We start from the raw sequence: 17,695 nt of genomic DNA, 5'->3' as shown, positions 1-17,695 counted from the left end.
TAGTATTGAACAAACAAATCAGGGGCGCTGTTCTGCTAGATAGTAATCCATTTAGATCCTGATTTTCTTTGTAACAAAAAGGGACAAACGAACTGAAACGAAACAAGATTTAAATTTGGTTCCATACAACGACAATAAGCATCCATTATTACGGTGGTTTACTATTTTCAGTTCCATTTTCAATGGATCATCAAGTCACTGCAGATGAGCTATCACATATTGGGAATCAGAAGCCGATTAATATGTCCAAAATCATTTTGCATTGCCTATGCAATCATCGGCTCTTAAGCTCCATTTATAATCATGTTGTACGGTCTTTTGTAAACTCGAATCTCGTAAGTGGAATGGAAGCGTTTTTCCACATTAAAATCTACGATCATGATATCTTGTTTATTGTGAGCGTAGAATCGTTCACGATTTTTACAATCAGTCTGGCTGAGGTCCTTCCTACGTATGTAACACGTTTTAGGTTATTTAGAACAAATCATGTATCTCAGGGTAAACAGCACTAAGGTTACTTCAATCTTCCGAAGCACGTTACTTTATCTCCCTGTCTGTTAGTTACACGGACACCTCAAAGCTATGTAGACTATTTATGTACGGAAGTGATTAATTTTTTATCCTGATTGATGACGTTAACCACGAGTTTTCCATTTTTGATATTTCTGTTAAAATTGCAAGCAAAATGAGATTGCATTAGATATTGGACTGCCAATGGATGTATGGACTGAGAGAAATAATTATCTGTACGTCGGTTTACCCATTTATTCTCTTATTTATTTCGTATAATTTAATCTTAAAACAGAAAAAGGAGGCTGCAATAAACAGATGTTTTCTAAGTAGAAAGATTAATTGATTTTAGCCGTGACCATGCTTACAGTATATCGAATTCTGCAGGCAACTATCGTCGAGTACAGGTATTTTTCATCTCATTTTCCTGTGTGATGTTCCCATAGTTAACAATATTTTGCAAGAAATTAGCAGAAGGTTGCCTGATACTTGACAGATACTCATGACAAGAAAAAAAATTCTGGCGAAACAAACAGAAATCGCGAATTTCATCATCCTGTTTACTAGCGCTAGCTCAGTCTTAGATGTAATGTACTGGTGGTATGAGTTGAAGGGTACTTTAAATTTAATCATTAAGAAACAAAGATAAGAATATACAAATTGTTATTTATAAAGCAAACCGAAGGAGACTGCTTACGTGCTATCCACGCTGAATTCTTGTAACTTCAAAATCTTTCCTTTAATGTAGACTTTAAAAAACGACAAGAAAAAGTTTGTCACATGGCAAAGGTTTTAATCAGGAACAAAATAGTACAGGCTAGGCTAAAACAAAACAGGATTGATTTGTTCTTCCAAGTTTAGCAATTATAGTGACAATTAAATTGACTCAAAATGTAATATATAGAAATAAGACAACGAACGTACGTAATGGTCTTATTTAAATGCGGAGAGTGTTTTATTATCATTCTGTTTAAGTACGAATCCATTATTTTATTCAATAAAGGATGGTAGTAGCTTGTTATAGAATTCAGAAGTTCAAATAACACTGTATCTTACAGAAAGGTTACGTGGTTCTTCATGCCGATCGATAGGAGAGATTTGGTACGTTTTAAGTTAAAAATAATGTACTTTTGGCTAAGGGATGAGTTCGGTAACCGCGTGGATATTTTGGTCTTTGAAATAATAGTATTCTCTTATTGTTCTCTGGTGTACTAAACTACATCTTGAACAACGATCTTATGATATGCAAGCAAACCAAGATGTTCGACAATGTATGAAAATTATAGATCCTTCAAAGACTACTAACTCCATCCCAAACCCCATCTCACCCAACCCCTTCTACTAACGCCATCCCAAACCCCATCTCACCCAACCCCTCCCACAGTACGTATTCCGTGAATAGTATATCGGACTTGTTTGGAGTCAAAGATGCAATGCTTAGTGATACTGACTTTTTTTCTAAAGTGTAAAAAAGGCGACATTAGATACCCATGCAAACGGCTCTATAGCATAAGTATTTCTGGAGTACACAATTGCTGTTTATTAAATCCTCTTCTTGTGCTTTGTCCTCTACTGTAATGTTGATTCTGTACATATGTTTGTCTGATGTCTGAATGAAATGTGTATCAAAGGTTCCATCAAATAATCTTTATTAAACATAATTTCTCTAGACGATTTTTTTATTGTCTTTATCACGCATGAGCCTTCCATTTGTCGAGTACGATAATTTGTTTCTCCTTTAAATTTGTATCGAATGTAAATCAAAACAACATGACCGTATATGTTTTTATGCGTTAGAAAGGCAATGGTAGTTGACGTAGATTAAATTGTAAGGTCATTTTACAAATATCTTTTTGAATGTACATGCGATTGAAATTTTCCAATCGGGGAAGATCATGTCACATTTGTCTGTATTCTTAAGATGTAAAAAACGACAGTAGGGTAGTGATATTATCATATAACATAGCCAATCATTGATACTGTCACATGTTATGTACTATTTTGGATGAAGCGATATATCCAGTATCGAGCTAACTACATCTACAACTCGTACTTATAAATTATTTAAAAGTAAAACAGTTGATATCAAAGTTATCTTAAAGTTAGTGTTAACGACACTGAGACGACAAATATTAATTATATTTTCAGCTTATCAATTCATGAAAATTGACCAGTGCAAAGTTGTGTAAAAGACCGAATGTATTACTTGAGCCAGATTTGTCCGTTTCTGGTCATTTTGGTTAAATCGGTCAACATGTCCCGTTTGGGGATTTCTCTAATAAGACGATGGAATCTGACGCATGTCCACACTGGATATAATTATCTCGAATTGCAGTGTTCAGAAATAGTCAATGGGGCTTAATCCATTTTTACACCATCATGTGCGAGGAAAAAACTGTACGTGTTCGAGATCGATTTAGCTCAGTCTCGCCTGGAATGAAATGTGAAGATAAATAAAAATGCAGGTTACACCATGAGGGAATGTATGGTACAGAAATATCTCGTTATCTTAAAGAAATACTAGATAACAAAGGAATGACAAATGTACAAAAGACTAAGATCAGTGTCTGCTTGGTTTCAATACAATTCTTAGCTTTCTAGATTTTCCTCGACATATTTTTCTCTGCCTAATGCATTCTTTGATAATATATCTTAGATATCTCCTGACCAATGATGGCTATTTATTCCATCCTCAGAATTGGTAGGTGTCGCTCTCCGCCTGGCGTGCATCACTCATAAGTGTCGGTAAGGGCGAAATGACAATTATCAGTTTGGTGTGTCGATATCGCGACGGTAATTCGTATATTTGTCATATAACGACCCTCAGCTAGTCATCTGTTTACACCGCCTTTAATTATCTTACAGCTGTTGCGAGTTCTTAAAACCTCAAACAATCCTGGCTATAATTCATTGCATTTTTTTCAATTCTAGAAACATGGTAGCTAGGTGAAAATTGAAATTAAAACTATAAATATTCAGATATCGATTTATGAACAATTTTGTATTTTCACTTTGATATTTAACACTAGCTCTAAATTTGCCAGGGTTAAAATTTTTCATTGATGGGACCAAGTTTGAATGATTGTGGCCCGGTGTTGGAGATATTTCTGCAAAACTCGTGACTTTTCTTGAACGGATCAGCATTGTTTACGAGGATGAGTACCCTGGTTAGCGATACCTAACTCCCTCACCCAAGTTTTAAGTATAAGTAGCATGGGTCTGTGTAGGGTTTCTGTTTTGGGATCGGATGGTTTGTAGGCGATACGCCTATTGTGTCATGATCGCGGTATTTTATCGACGATCACTCGTGCTGTATTCCAATGTCGGGTCATGTTACACTTTTTTGTCTGAAATTGTCTGTAAAGATGTCGTAATCATGACGACGACATCGTAAATTTTACACGTTATATCACCCTGTCGTTCTGACTTTTTCATTTGAAACTGATTTCATGTCCAATTACACAGACTTAGTAGAAAGGCCATCCATTCCTTATCGGAAGTGTGATGTAACTTGGCGTAGTTTATAGTGATATTGCTATATTAGCGTGGTGTCCCTTGGCTTCCATTCTCTGTCAAGGTCTACAGGAGACATTCACAATCTGTTTAAAAAGTTCCGAAATAAGAGAAGCTGGACCCATATAACTACGCCTTCAGGACAAATAAATGAAGTCATAAAGTCGTTTTGTTAGATCAAATCAAGATTTTTTGCCAATTTGCGAGTATATTCATTAAAGATAAGACGTCAATGTGAAATGATTTGATGATTCTAGGCTCTCCGACATCTAATCCGTCTGCTGAAGTTCAGCCCGCACATTTTTTGCAGACGTGAAACACGTCAAAATGAGTTAAAAACGACCTGGTAATCGTCACTGAGGAAATGTTATGTATGTACGTTTTTGTATCAAGACACAAAGTCGATAGCGTAAAGATTATTGCGGACAAATCCATTCAACGAGGATACCACGTGACGTATCTATCATATGACGTCAGTGAGAGTTAACAAGGACAAAAATCTCATCATAGTCAGCTTCAAGGATACAACGAGAATATTGCCACTAAACGTGGAGGTCAATGAGGCTCTTCAGATGGGTCGAAATGCTGCAAAATATATCATAAAAGTTGTCGGGAAAAACAATAAACTAAAGCCGGGTAAATATACGATCAGAAAACTATGTATTCAGACTTTGTTGAGCTTAACTCTCAAACTATTGCTTATCATTAGATCAACATCATACACATATGAAGGACGATAACTCGAACATTGCTAACAAATATACGGTACAAAGATATTGATATACGATTTAAATACTTTTTCCGCGTTTGTGTTCCTATTTTCTTATGAAAACATTCACATTTAGATCTGAATTACCAAATTGTCCACTTCAACGTAATGTATTCTGCTTTGAGATTAATAATGCGATATCGCAACACTTTCGTATAAGTAACGGCCTCACAAATCATATTATTCGAACAGTCGTTTTTTGTTTGTTATGTGCTTTCACACAAGGAAAACTCAGAAAAACGTCAAAATGAGACAGGCAACATGATGAAATCGTCTAATATACAGTAGTATTTCCGGTTTAAACATTTAAGTTGTTCTCATTTCAAACCGCCTTCTCTAATTGTTCCCGTGTTTGTAGAAGTTTTGATTATCATAATTTTGTTTATATTCAACTGTCATTGCTTATCTTGGCGTAGTGAACATACTCCAATACAGCTATTATCACGCTTTCCATGGACTATTTTGAAAACTTTCATTCCCTTTTCCACATTTTCTCTCCTACACGTTTCTATGTTTACATTTGTAAACCATGGTTTATCATTTCAGTACACACACTATAATGTCTTAAGTTCCTGTGTTTATACTGATGTAAGGTACCGTGTTATTTCTTTGATTTCCATACATACTCTGTCTAAAGATTCCGTGTTTATACTGATGTAAGGTACCGTGTTATTTCTTTGATTTCCATACATACTCTGTCTAAAGAATCCGTGTTTATACTGATGTAAGGTACCGTGTTATTTCTTTGATTTCCATACATACTCTGTCTAAAGAATCCGTGTTTATACTGATGTAAGGTACCGTGTTATTTCTTTGATTTCCATACATACTCCGTCTAAAGAATCCGTGTTTATACTGATGTAAGGTACCGTGTTATTTCTTTGATTTCCATACATACTCTGTCTAAAGAATCCGTGTTTATACTGATGTAAGGTACCGTGATATTTCTTTGATTTCCATACATACTCTGTGAATCCGTGTTTATACTGATGTAAGGTACCGTGTTATTTCTTTGATTTCCATACATACTCCGTCTAAAGATTCCGTGTTTATACTGATGTAAGGTACCGTGTTATTTCTTTGATTTCCATACATACTCCGTCTAAAGATTCCGTGTTTCTATTGAAGATTACACGTATTTCCATTCGTACTTGTTTTCACTTAATTTTTTGCTTGAAATTCCTTTGAAAAATACAACGTCTTTAATACGAAGTCCTGTTTCCTTTCCTAGCTACACTTCCATGTATGTCGTATTCCGTGTTTCCATCTTTATGTTATTGATATCGCATGCATTCACTGATATGGTCGAATTTTGATTCCATTCTTTCTCACCTTTATGGTCGTGATTATGTATATCAAATAATGTTAGAGACGTGTTTCCAAGGTGTCTCTGCTCGGTGGTTCCTCTGACACCTTGTGTTGGTGACGAGGCTGGATCTTCCGTTTGTTGTGCTGCCGTTTCTGATGCTCGACCTTGGAGTTGATCATCAGTGGAAATACCTTCGTCCTTCTACACGTGATAATGTTAAGAAAATTCCTACGAAATTTTTCATTCATCAGTGTATATATGACAGGGTTATAACAACAGCTGCTCACCGCCAAACACTGCAGATACTTTTGCAGCTGTCGTATGGTCTGTGTAGGACGCACGTTCGACTTTTGAGTAATTATACTGAAGCACTGGAGAGGCATCCAGCATATTACATACAAGAACACAACCACTAGCAGCATTTTAATGGCTTTCTTCTTGATTCTCAACTGACTGCTCTGCGTGTGCTGGACTGATGAACCGACGGGACGCTTAATCCACAGGCGATAGATGATGATACCGTAAAGTACAGACATGATAATGAGAGGAAGCATGAACAGCAATGTAAATGGTAGCCATGTCTGGAGGATCTCTTCCGCCACCCCATTCACCAGCGGCTGCATACACAGGTACTTTGTATCACAGAGCGACCGGTAGGGTACTAACTCATACTGTTGTGCTTTGGGCAAACTTGTAGCTACGGAAAGAACCCATACAAACAGCAACAATGCAAATGCTTTCATCTGGCTCTCGAAGATTTTTCCTCGAAGAGGATACACAAGGGCGTAGAATCTATCGAAAGCAATACAACAGAGGGTTAGTGAGCTACAGGACACGGACAAACTGTTCATAAACGGTACCATCCGACACGAGAAGGATCCTGATTGCCAGTAAGTAGTGAAGGTCACAACAATATCAAATGGTGCAGCTGTGAGAGTATAGAGAAGGTCACTGACAGCTAGAGACATGATAAAAACATTTGTGGTGGACCGCATGTGACGGTTGCAGGCAAAGGTCAGCAGCACGAGCGAATTACCCAACAGTGATATTAACACGATGACGCCATATAACACTGTCAGGATGATCTTTGGGCTGTTGTCCAACTCGAAGCTCGCTAGGTAAGTATCCCAATCCAGGAAGAACGCTAGCATCATTTTCTCGCAGACATTGGAGAACAGGCTACTGGTAGTCGGATCGCAACATAGACTTTTCACATCATCCAAAAAATTCGAGTTGCTACCGTTTTGAATAGATGAAAAATTTAATCCTTGATAAATGGTTGTTGAATTATAATCAAGTGTGGCATTAAATCCTATGATTGGCGTCACACTTCCTCCGCTGAAGGTCGTGTTTTCGGTAGAGACTTGCATCATGTCGTGTTTCACTTCGTTGCGTCACATGAACAGAATTCAAAATAAGCAAACAGGACAGAGGAACAGAACCTAGAAGTTGTGTCCGCATCGAATGTTCTAAATGTGATCTTTCTTATGCCACGACATCCTTGATAAGTAGAATATCTCCGACGATTAGCAACACATACTTCCGCTGTTTTGAATCAAGCTATACGAATTGACCATTGAACTGACCAAGGAATAAATACGAGGTTTCTGATTCACTAAATATGACCATTACATTGTACCTTTGAATTCAAGGGGTTGCCGTCACGGAGCTGACGTCACTTCCGCCAAGACAGGAAGGTCATTACGGCCTTAGGTATATTGTCAATAATGAACAGTGGTTTGGAGTGGCAGGCAAACACCATTCGCTAGAGACGCCGTAGCTTCTTTCGAAATAAATTCGTGGGATTCATACTACCGAGTTACGTTGTTATTAACAATGGCCACTTATGTTTGTATCATTTCGGGTGTGTAGATAGATTTAGCAATGGGCAAGATAACCTAGTTCTAAGATACATAAAAAGGGTCTTAAATGACATTTCTTTCCATACGGTTTACGTAACGAGTCTTTTAAACCATTAACATTCTTGCAAAGCAAAAAAAATGATTTCATATGAAATAAAAACCAATTTCAAAATCTTTATTTATATAACTCAGAAAATTGACATTTTGATAGAATTTAAAAGCAGAAACGTCCGGAACAACATCAAACGGTAGTAGCCATTTTCAATTCATGACGCAGTCATTATAGATGAATCAATATCCATTTAAGCCAACGAAGTGACATACGCGAACATATCACATGGACGAGTTCACTGGATAACGTTTGGATTATGTGATAAATCGTGTAATATAATCAACTCGTATACAGTCTCGTGACAGTGTAACGCAGCAACAAACCGGTTATTATGGGGTCAGAATATGACATTACCAGCTTATATGTAAGTCTGTCTTGACCTTAATCTGTAGCATGATCAAACTTCACATTAGTGGTAATAAAGCGAACTGGTTGTTAGCTAAAGAAGAAAAATGTATATGTGATCTGTCAACATATTACACATTAAAATCATTTTGATTCCAATAGATTAATGGATACTTATTAGACAGCCCGTATTGCCTTTAAATAAAGCATTTACTGGTGATATTGACATTGCCAGCTTTAGTTAAGTGTCACACATACTGAATAAACAGACGAGGTATTTTACATTAATTTTATCATATTATCTTTATGTATGACCTACACAGAAAACAAAACTTACAAGTTTTATTGATGAAATACTACAAAGAGCTTAGGTCACAAACTCACATTTTTCCAACATAAAAAACAAACACGTTAATTGCTGTATGTACAGATATCAATGTTTTTATTTTTTTTTTCCAACGGATTATTTTTTTTATGACAAATTACATCCTGAATGAGAAATTGCTATTTGAGGAATGTTACATTGTACCCAATATACAAAGTCTCTACATGCATTGCAAACATCATGCGTATATGTTTTTAACCACTTTTCTGAATTGATAAAATCCTTAAATAATTACATATCTTTGGACGGTCTTTCATTGGAGAAATAAGACATATATTAAAATCCATAAATATCTGTGTACGTATCAACACAAAAAAGGGACAAATACATTAGTATACACAAATGCAGCTAGGGTATATATGCATTTGGAATACCTGTAAGAATTTAAAATTTATTGCCATGAAAGAAATTAACATTTAGAACAAAGGATACAATAAAGCCATCACACCCATTAAACATTAAACAATCATAAGTACACTTGGTATACAAAGACACAATGTTATATGATTTGAGAGTAAAATAGGTGCAGACTATACACAGGACGAGATAGGTGCAGTGGCAACACAAATATTAACAGGACAAACCATGTACAAAGCAGGTAGAGATTTACTAGGACCAGTTTCATGTGTACACTAGGGAGATATTAACTAGGTACAGTTACATGTGTACACTCGGGAGATATTAACTAGGTACAGTTACATGTGTACACTCGGGAGATATTAACTAGGTACAGTTACATGTGTATTCTAGGGAGGGTTTAACTAGAAACAGTTACATGCGTACACTAGGGAGAGTTTAACTAGAAACAGTTACATGTGTACACTAGGGAGAGATTAACTAGGAGTTACATGTGTACACTAGGGAGAGATTAACTAGGAACAGTTACATGTGTACACTAGGGAGAGATTAACTAGGAACAGTTAAATGTGGACACTAGGGAGAAATTAACTAGGAACAGTTAAATGTGTACACTAGGGAAAGATTAACTAGGAACAGTTATATGTGTACACTGGGGAGAGATTAACTAGGAACAGTTAAATGTGGATACTAGGGAGAAATTAACTAGGAACAGTTAAATGTGTACACTAGGGAGAGATTAACTAGGAACAGTTAAATGTGTACACTAGGGAGAGATTAACTAGGAACAGTTAAATGTGGATACTAGGGAGAAATTAACTAGGAACAGTTAAATGTGTACACTAGGGAGAGATTAACTAGGAACAGTTATATGTGTACACTGGGGAGAGATTAACTAGGTACAGTAACATGCGTACACTAGTAAGGGATTAACTAGGAACAGTTAAATGTGTACACTAGGGAGAGATTAACTAGGAACAGTTATATGAGTACACTGGGGAGAGATTAACTAGGTACAGTAACATGCGTACACTAGTAAGGGATTAACTAGGAACAGTTACATGTGTACACTAGGGAGAGATTAACTAGGAGTTACATGTGTACACTAGGGTGAGTTTAACTAGAAACAGTTACATGTGTACACTAGGGGGAAATTAACTAGGAACAGTTAAATGTGGACACTAGGGAGAAATTAACTAGGAACAGTTAAATGTGTACACTAGGGAAAGATTAACTAGGAACAGTTATATGTGTACACTGGGGAGAGATTAACTAGGAACAGTTACATGTGTACACTAGGGAGAGATTAACTAGGAGTTACATGTGTACACTAGGGAGATATTAACTAAGAACAGTTACATGTGTACACTAGGGAGATATTAACTAGGAACAGTTAAATGTGGACACTAGGGAGAAATTAACTAGGAACAGTTAAATGTGTACACTAGGGAGAAATTAACTAGGAACAGTTACATGTGTACACTAGGGAGATATTAACTAGGGACAGTTACATGTGTACACTAGGGAGATATTAACTAGGTACAGTTAAATGTGTACACTAGGGAGAGATTAACTAAGAACAGTTACATGTGTACACTAGGGAGATATCAACTAGGTACAGTTACATGTGTACACTAGGGAGAGATTAACTAGGAGTTACATGTGTACACTAGGGACAGATAAACTAGGTACAGGTACATGTGTACACTAGGGAGAGATTAACTAGGAGTTACATGTGTACACTAGGGACAGATAAACTAGGTACAGGTACATGTGTACACTAGGGAGAGATTAACTAGGAGTTACATGTGTACACTAGGGAGAGATTAACTAGGAGTTACATGTGTACACTAGTAAGGGATTAACTAGGAGTTACATGTGTACACTAGGGAGAGATTAACTAGGAGTTACATGTGTACACTAGTAAGGGATTAACTAGGTGTTACATGTGTACACTAGGGAGAGATTAACTAGGAGTTACATGTGTACACTAGGAACAGATAAACTAGGTACAGTTACATGTGTACACTAGGGAGAGATTCACTAGGAGTTACCTGTGTACACTAGGGTGAGATTAACTAGGTACATCTACATGTGTACTATTTTTAAGATTTACTAAAGCTAATGACTGGCACAGATTATGGTAACAAACAATATGCAAATCAATAACTCTAGTTATCAACAGCAGACATTAAATGACAGATGTTAACACTTTTCTTCGAGTGTAGTACAAGTACTTGCATATAACAAAAGCAGACCAAATTATGTATGTGTGTGTATTTGTAAGATAATGTTCATGTAACCTACAAGTATGGCTCCTGGTCCCCACATACCATCTGTTCTGAGAATACCTGAGCATGAGCACACCACTCAATATCCGTCTTTTTGTCACAACCATGTTTACATTTCTCTACATATCCATGTTACCATGGGTTCTGATAAGATTTACACGGCAACAACATTCACTCATAACCATGTCTGCTGAAACAACAATCAGACCTGATTAGGAGTGAAGACATGAAAACCATGATCTTTAAAAACAAAACAAATACCAGGTCAAGCAATAAACACTCTGTCTTAACATCAATACTGACATCAACATCAGGTCTAGTGACAACACTGTCCCAGGTATCAAAACTCACATCAACATCAGGTCTAGTGACAACACTGCCCCAGGTATCAAAACTCACATCAACATCAGGTCTAGTGACAACACTGTCCCAGGTATCAAAACTCACATCAACATCAGGTCTAGTGACAACACTGTCCCAGGTATCAAAACTCACATCAACATCAGGTCTAGTGACAACACACTGACTTAGGCATCAAAAAGTGACATCAATATAAGGTCTTATAACAATATTCTGTCTCAGGCATCATACTGATGTCAACATCAGGTCTAGTGACAAAACTGTCTCAGGTATCATAGTGACATCAACATCAGGTCTAGTGACAATGCTTTATCTCAGCCTTATGCTGACCTTTTAAAGACTATCTAGATTTGACCTCTGAGTTTATATTGTAATATTGGTATTATGGTAAATTACTTATTATCCAAAAATGTTGAGACTTTTTCTCTGAAGATCCAATTGATGATCGAAGGAAAATTCACTCATAATTTGTATGGTTCTTGTGATACAATACAGACGACAGATTTTAAGTATTTGATAAAGCAGTAGTGGAGAGACAACTGAAGCTCCTGAACAAGGTTATGGTCATAATTAAACATCATAGCTAGGAACACTTTTTTGATATGAATAATAACATCAGAACAATGATTGTAAAGATGAAATGTATCCGAGTTGACAGAAAGAAAACTACTCCACTTAAGATTTCGTTTATCTCATTCTCTTCTCCATATAAAAAAGCAATAGTAAAAATACTATCTTTATCCCAATGAAGTGAACTTATGACCAGAGTGAACCTCAATGCCAGTGTGGATAAGTTATATCAAACACTGTGGGTGCCAATGGGGATATGGTTAATGACCAAGATTTACACCAAGATATACAATATCAGTTTTTGTTGATGATATGGTTGTCTTTGCCATTTTTGTTATATTGTGGAAATCCTGGGAAGAAGATGAAGTGCTATAATAAATCTGCCAAGTATATTCATAACACCGTCTGTCTATGTCAGTATTTGTTATTGTCTGTGATCATTAATTCAGTTTGATTTACTCGGTCTTGTGGAATTCTAGATCAAAACCTAAGCTGTAACAATTAAGTCTGTGTCAGCATGTCCTACAATAAATACATGCAAGTATCAACAGATAATGAACACAATACAAGTGTGTTCTATGAGGGAACACAAATAACATGTTAAAAATCCAATAATAGGTTAAATAAGAAAATATACTCAAACAATATTCTTAAAAAGTGGAACTATAAAAAGGGTTAAGTATAAAAGAGTGTGAAGAACACAGGATCTTAACAATATTATACAGTAAAACTGTCCATCTCAGAAATGGCTGCTTAACTTCAGGATGGATAGCTTAAGAAATGGTAACAAGGACTAGAGTAAAGGACTATCACATACCTCTATTTTAATACAAATTAAGAATTATATACATACAAAAATAATCTTTAAATAACATTCGCTAAACATGATATTCCACATAAAAATATGTTTTAGTTTAAAATCGATGTTCAAACACAAATCCCCACAAGTGTTGTACAATGCTAAAATTGTCAGTGAGAACGGTCTGTCCCCAACAGTCACAGTAAGACAATCATGCAGTTGACAACTAAAGGTTAATTATACAAACTGATCAAACTGATCTAAATACATGAAAACAACATCTAATTAGAAGTCTAACCCCCCCGCACCCCCCCCCCCCCAATTTTTTTTTTTCAGGCTTTTTTTAGCTTCAATTTAGAATTGTTTGTAGAATAATTTCATTTTTAAACATTTCTATTAATGAAATGTACAGCATTCTGATTATTTATGTCAATATTCAGTAAACAATCTGTATAAATCCATCTATGATCACATATGAAAAAAAAAATTTAAAAAACATCTAATGTGGTTACCATGTAAGTTACATGAAATTGATATAAACTGATCAAGGTGAACAAGGTGAACGTCACACCTTGTCTACTGTGACTGACAGAGACAAACCATATCCATGACCTGACATCCACCTGACATGGTGGTCAAACACAACAATCTAACAATTATGACTGGCCTAAACACTTCTGACATACAGCAATATTGTGGTTTACATTAGCAACGAACTTAGTAATATAGGACTGGAAGACATGGGTTAAATATCATATATTAATTGCACTGGGTTACTTTAATATTAAAAATAAATACAATGTATCAAATGAAGTTATTTTGTGTTACAAATATGAACTACAGAGTAGCACTAACTATTGTAAGTATCTAAATTATTCAGGATTTCAACCAATTAGTTTTAGTAACAACTGCATCTTTTCGAAAAAAATATTTGTGACTTCACAGTACAGTTGGTGTGACCCACAGTCAAACAGATCCTCCTTCCTTCGAATAATGTAAAACACAGATACCATGTTGTTCCTTTGCTCAAAAGGTAAGTGGAAACTTCCATATTGTTCCTGTTTCAAAGTCAAAACAGAACACAGATACCTTTTGACAAGCATGTGTTTACTATCAGCTGGTCAGACTAAGTAGAGCTTCAATGCAGGCACAATAACACAGCATGTACTGGTCCTGTTCAATCAGAAAAAAAAAATGATTAATATGTTTCTATAATAATACTGATTTAACCTCCTAAATGTAAGTATTCATCTTTTGTGTAAATTATATCTTATCATACTTGGTAAACCTCACCTTTGTCTGTATCATTCCAGGTCTCTGTCTCCTCAACTCCTTCACTATCTCAAAGATATCACACTGAAACACACAAAAATATTATCCTGGGAAAACCAATCTTACTGGCATTTCTCAATAAAATTTTCAAATTAAGTAGTACTGCTAAAGCGAAGTTTCAATATAAAACATATTTCATTCCAGATCTGATAACATTTCTACAATATATTATGATTATATCTAACCAAATAAGAAACATAGGACAAAAGAGACCATATCACTTTTCTGATAGTACCTACCGAACAAGTACGTTCTATCTCAGCCAGAGCCAGGTCTATGGTGATGAAAGCACCTGTTCTCCCTATTCCAGCACTGCAATGTACCACAAGTGGCCCCGTCGTATGATACGCATGAACCAATTGCATACACTACAAAAACAAAATTCAAATGAAACATGAAATATTGAAATTATTCTTTTAGCAGTATTGGCTTCAGATAAATAAAGGACACCCTTTCCAAACACCAGAGGTTTTATCTTTATTTGTATGTTTACTGTGCATGGTTCTGACTGACTTACATCTTTGTTTTCTGTTGACACAATTAAGACTGGAGAAGAAAAATGAAGAAAACATATAAAATGGAAATATTTGTTACTGATTTATCAATATTGGGGAAGAAAATTGTGTCTGGCACACACATGTGATACATCTATCTCCTACAATCTGAAATCTGGCAGACTGTCTTTGATATTTTTAGTTTACTGTGATTTTTTAGGATTCTTTTTTTTTATCATTCTATATGATGTACCATATTTTCCAGGTTATAAACTGCACCAGCATGTATGCCGCAGACTCAATTTTTAACATTTTTTTTTATTTAATCCATAAATTAGCTGCATCGGAATATTAAATGCACCCTTTCTTATGATGTGGTAACTGTTATGTTGACCAAAGTTCATAAACCTCTGAGAAAATTGGTATAACTGCTAAAATTTTAACTTTTGAAAACCAAAAACATATTTATACTAGAAATTTTCAGGTCTGTATGACTCTTCCTATCCCTAGATGTCAAAAGCACAAGTGTTCTGGCACATGGCTTTGTCATGCTCACCTGTAAAATAGGTACTGAAGAGTCTGGGACACCATGGTCCGGCCAGGTTATGTAATTGATGTGATGGACATCCCGGACCTCCTTTGTTGTGACATTTTCTATCTGAATGTGGCGTATATCCAAATGTTCGGTGGACTGGAATGACTTCAAGCTCACCTTGTATTGGCTGGAAATCAGAAGTCGTTAATTTTTTGTAAATAATGTTACTTTTCTAAGTACATGCAAAAACAACAGATGATTCCATCTGAAAAATTATTTTCTTTCAAATCATTAACTATTAAATTCTATGAAATATTATCATAACGCATGCACAAATCTTAAAAATGTTTTCCATCATAACCTCTGCTTAGTTACCAGGTAAAGTTTTTCAAATGGTGGCAACAATATTGCTAGCAAAATGAACTTGAGATCACAATTTTCAAATATTTTGAGGTCCCTAGCATTAAAATTCTTGAATCTGTGAAATTACTGAAATGAAATATCTGATCAAAATATTACACATGTTTATATGTGTAATTATAGGAACTGTGAAGGCCTCACCTTTCACAAACAAACAAGGGTGTCTCTACGGAATCTGGCCAGTAGCGATGGCATTTGACTTTACGTGACTCAACATCCTGTGTCAACATGGTGATGACACTGACAGTCTGCTCCCAAACCATCTGCCAGAAATCCTCTGAAGTATTAGGCAGTGGACCCTGACAAGCAATGTAGTGACACTCTGTGTTCACTACATTCAGAATAATGTGGCTGGCATTCACATAATCATTGTCACTACAGAGCTCCACACGATTCAAATCAACTGAAAAAGACGGAACCATTCTTTAAGTTTGCAGTAAAACACCATAATTGATTAAAATTCTTCAAAGTATTTCAAAATAAAAATCTCCCAACTGAACACCTGTCTTTGAAAGAAATGGACATAACTTAAGAGAATGAAATCCTATAAAAATAATGTTTATCAGAAAACTTACATGGCAGAACGTTTCTGAATCTGTTTCTTGACTTGTTCTCCGGCAACTTTCCAACAGAACAACCATCTGTCATTTTAACAAGCCGAAGCTCCTGTCAGAAAATTAAAGCATTTTAAAATGTATTGATTGTGAACTTAAATACTACAAACATAATCAATTTGGTACAATCAAATTTTAGTGCATTATCATTTTCCACAAATTAACCCAATGGTGAATGAGTGCTTCCACAATCATTGCTGTATAAACAAAACACAGAAACTCCAATTAGCACAATCATATTTCAATTAGCACAATCATATTTCAATTAGCACGATCCTATTTCAATTAGCACAATCATACTTTAGCACAATATTTTCAGCACAAAAAGCACTAAAACAATATTACCACTAGTAAATATACTTTAACAGTTACCGTAATATATTTTTTCATTGCAATTTTTTATCCATCAAGATGAAATCTTAATATATCCATGATAATGCTAAATTCTACATTATCTGCCAAGGTCAAATTCCAAATCTGAACAGAAGTGGAAACCTCTGACCTACCTTATACTCTTCCATAGGATCATCATGCTCTATCTTGCGCTGAAGCTGGGGAATCAGTCCAGTGACAGTGGCAGCATGTTCTTCATCAACCAGCAACAAAGGCAGAGAGTTAAGCCAGTCGTTGGTAATAAGCTGTGGGATGTCTACATCTATCTTCCTTGCTTTAGCTTCTATCAGGAATGTTGTACTTAAACTGGCCTCATTTCTATTATCTTTCTCTGCTGCTTCTACATCAGAGTCTGGGTTGTTATCTCTTTGCCTTGTTGACTGGGATGTTTCAGACATATCCTCCTTTAGCTCGTTAGGTTCAAGCTCAATGGTTTCTTCAGCAGCCAGAAGTTTCTCAGCTTCATACACTAGAGCATGCATATCCTCCTCCTCCTCAGAGTCATATACAGAACCTTCCCTGTCTGACTCTGTGTAAGTGACAGGTTCCTCAGGATTGACCTCAGCTGTCCGGTAGTCAGAATCAGATTTACATGTGTTCATACCATCATCCTCCATTATCACCGGTGGTGTCATCAGCTCCAGCTGTCTTGAAGGAAGCCTACAAATCAGAGGATCAGATTAGTAAGTAGCATTATACATCTTAAAGAGGTATTAATTACACTT

General features: G+C 35.9%; 2 protein-coding genes across 2 annotated transcripts in view; both read right to left on the bottom strand.

The window, feature by feature from the left end:
* Positions 1-6,157: 6,157 nt before the first annotated feature.
* On the bottom strand, positions 6,158-7,474 carry LOC132551409 (QRFP-like peptide receptor). The gene has a single exon (XM_060215549.1). The coding sequence runs from the start codon at positions 7,472-7,474 to the stop codon at positions 6,158-6,160; it is 1,317 nt and encodes a 438-aa protein (XP_060071532.1).
* A 6,027-nt stretch (positions 7,475-13,501) lies between these two features.
* LOC132551432 (tyrosine-protein phosphatase non-receptor type 13-like) overlaps positions 13,502-17,695 on the bottom strand; it is a 50,571-nt gene continuing 46,377 nt past the window's right edge. The window contains 7 exon segments of the mRNA XM_060215569.1: positions 13,502-14,355; positions 14,476-14,538; positions 14,754-14,882; positions 15,565-15,730; positions 16,105-16,366; positions 16,539-16,629; positions 17,084-17,630. Of these exon segments, the coding sequence (XP_060071552.1) occupies positions 14,296-14,355; positions 14,476-14,538; positions 14,754-14,882; positions 15,565-15,730; positions 16,105-16,366; positions 16,539-16,629; positions 17,084-17,630 (1,318 nt within the window). The 3' untranslated portion in view covers positions 13,502-14,295.

The sequence above is a fragment of the Ylistrum balloti genome, unplaced genomic scaffold (assembly GCF_031769215.1).
Source record: "Ylistrum balloti isolate Yb309-2 unplaced genomic scaffold, AGI_CSIRO_Ybal_v1 Utg370196, whole genome shotgun sequence".
NCBI classification, from domain to species: domain Eukaryota; kingdom Metazoa; phylum Mollusca; class Bivalvia; order Pectinida; family Pectinidae; genus Ylistrum; species Ylistrum balloti.
The sequence above is the reverse complement of the archived record's forward strand: the minus strand, read 5'-3'. Positions and strand labels throughout refer to the sequence as shown.

What these genes read in the sequence shown, in the direction of transcription:
- LOC132551409 (XM_060215549.1), bottom strand. Translation starts at nt 7,474, where the DNA reads ATGATGCAAGTCTCTACCGAAAACACGACCTTCAGCGGAGGAAGTGTG.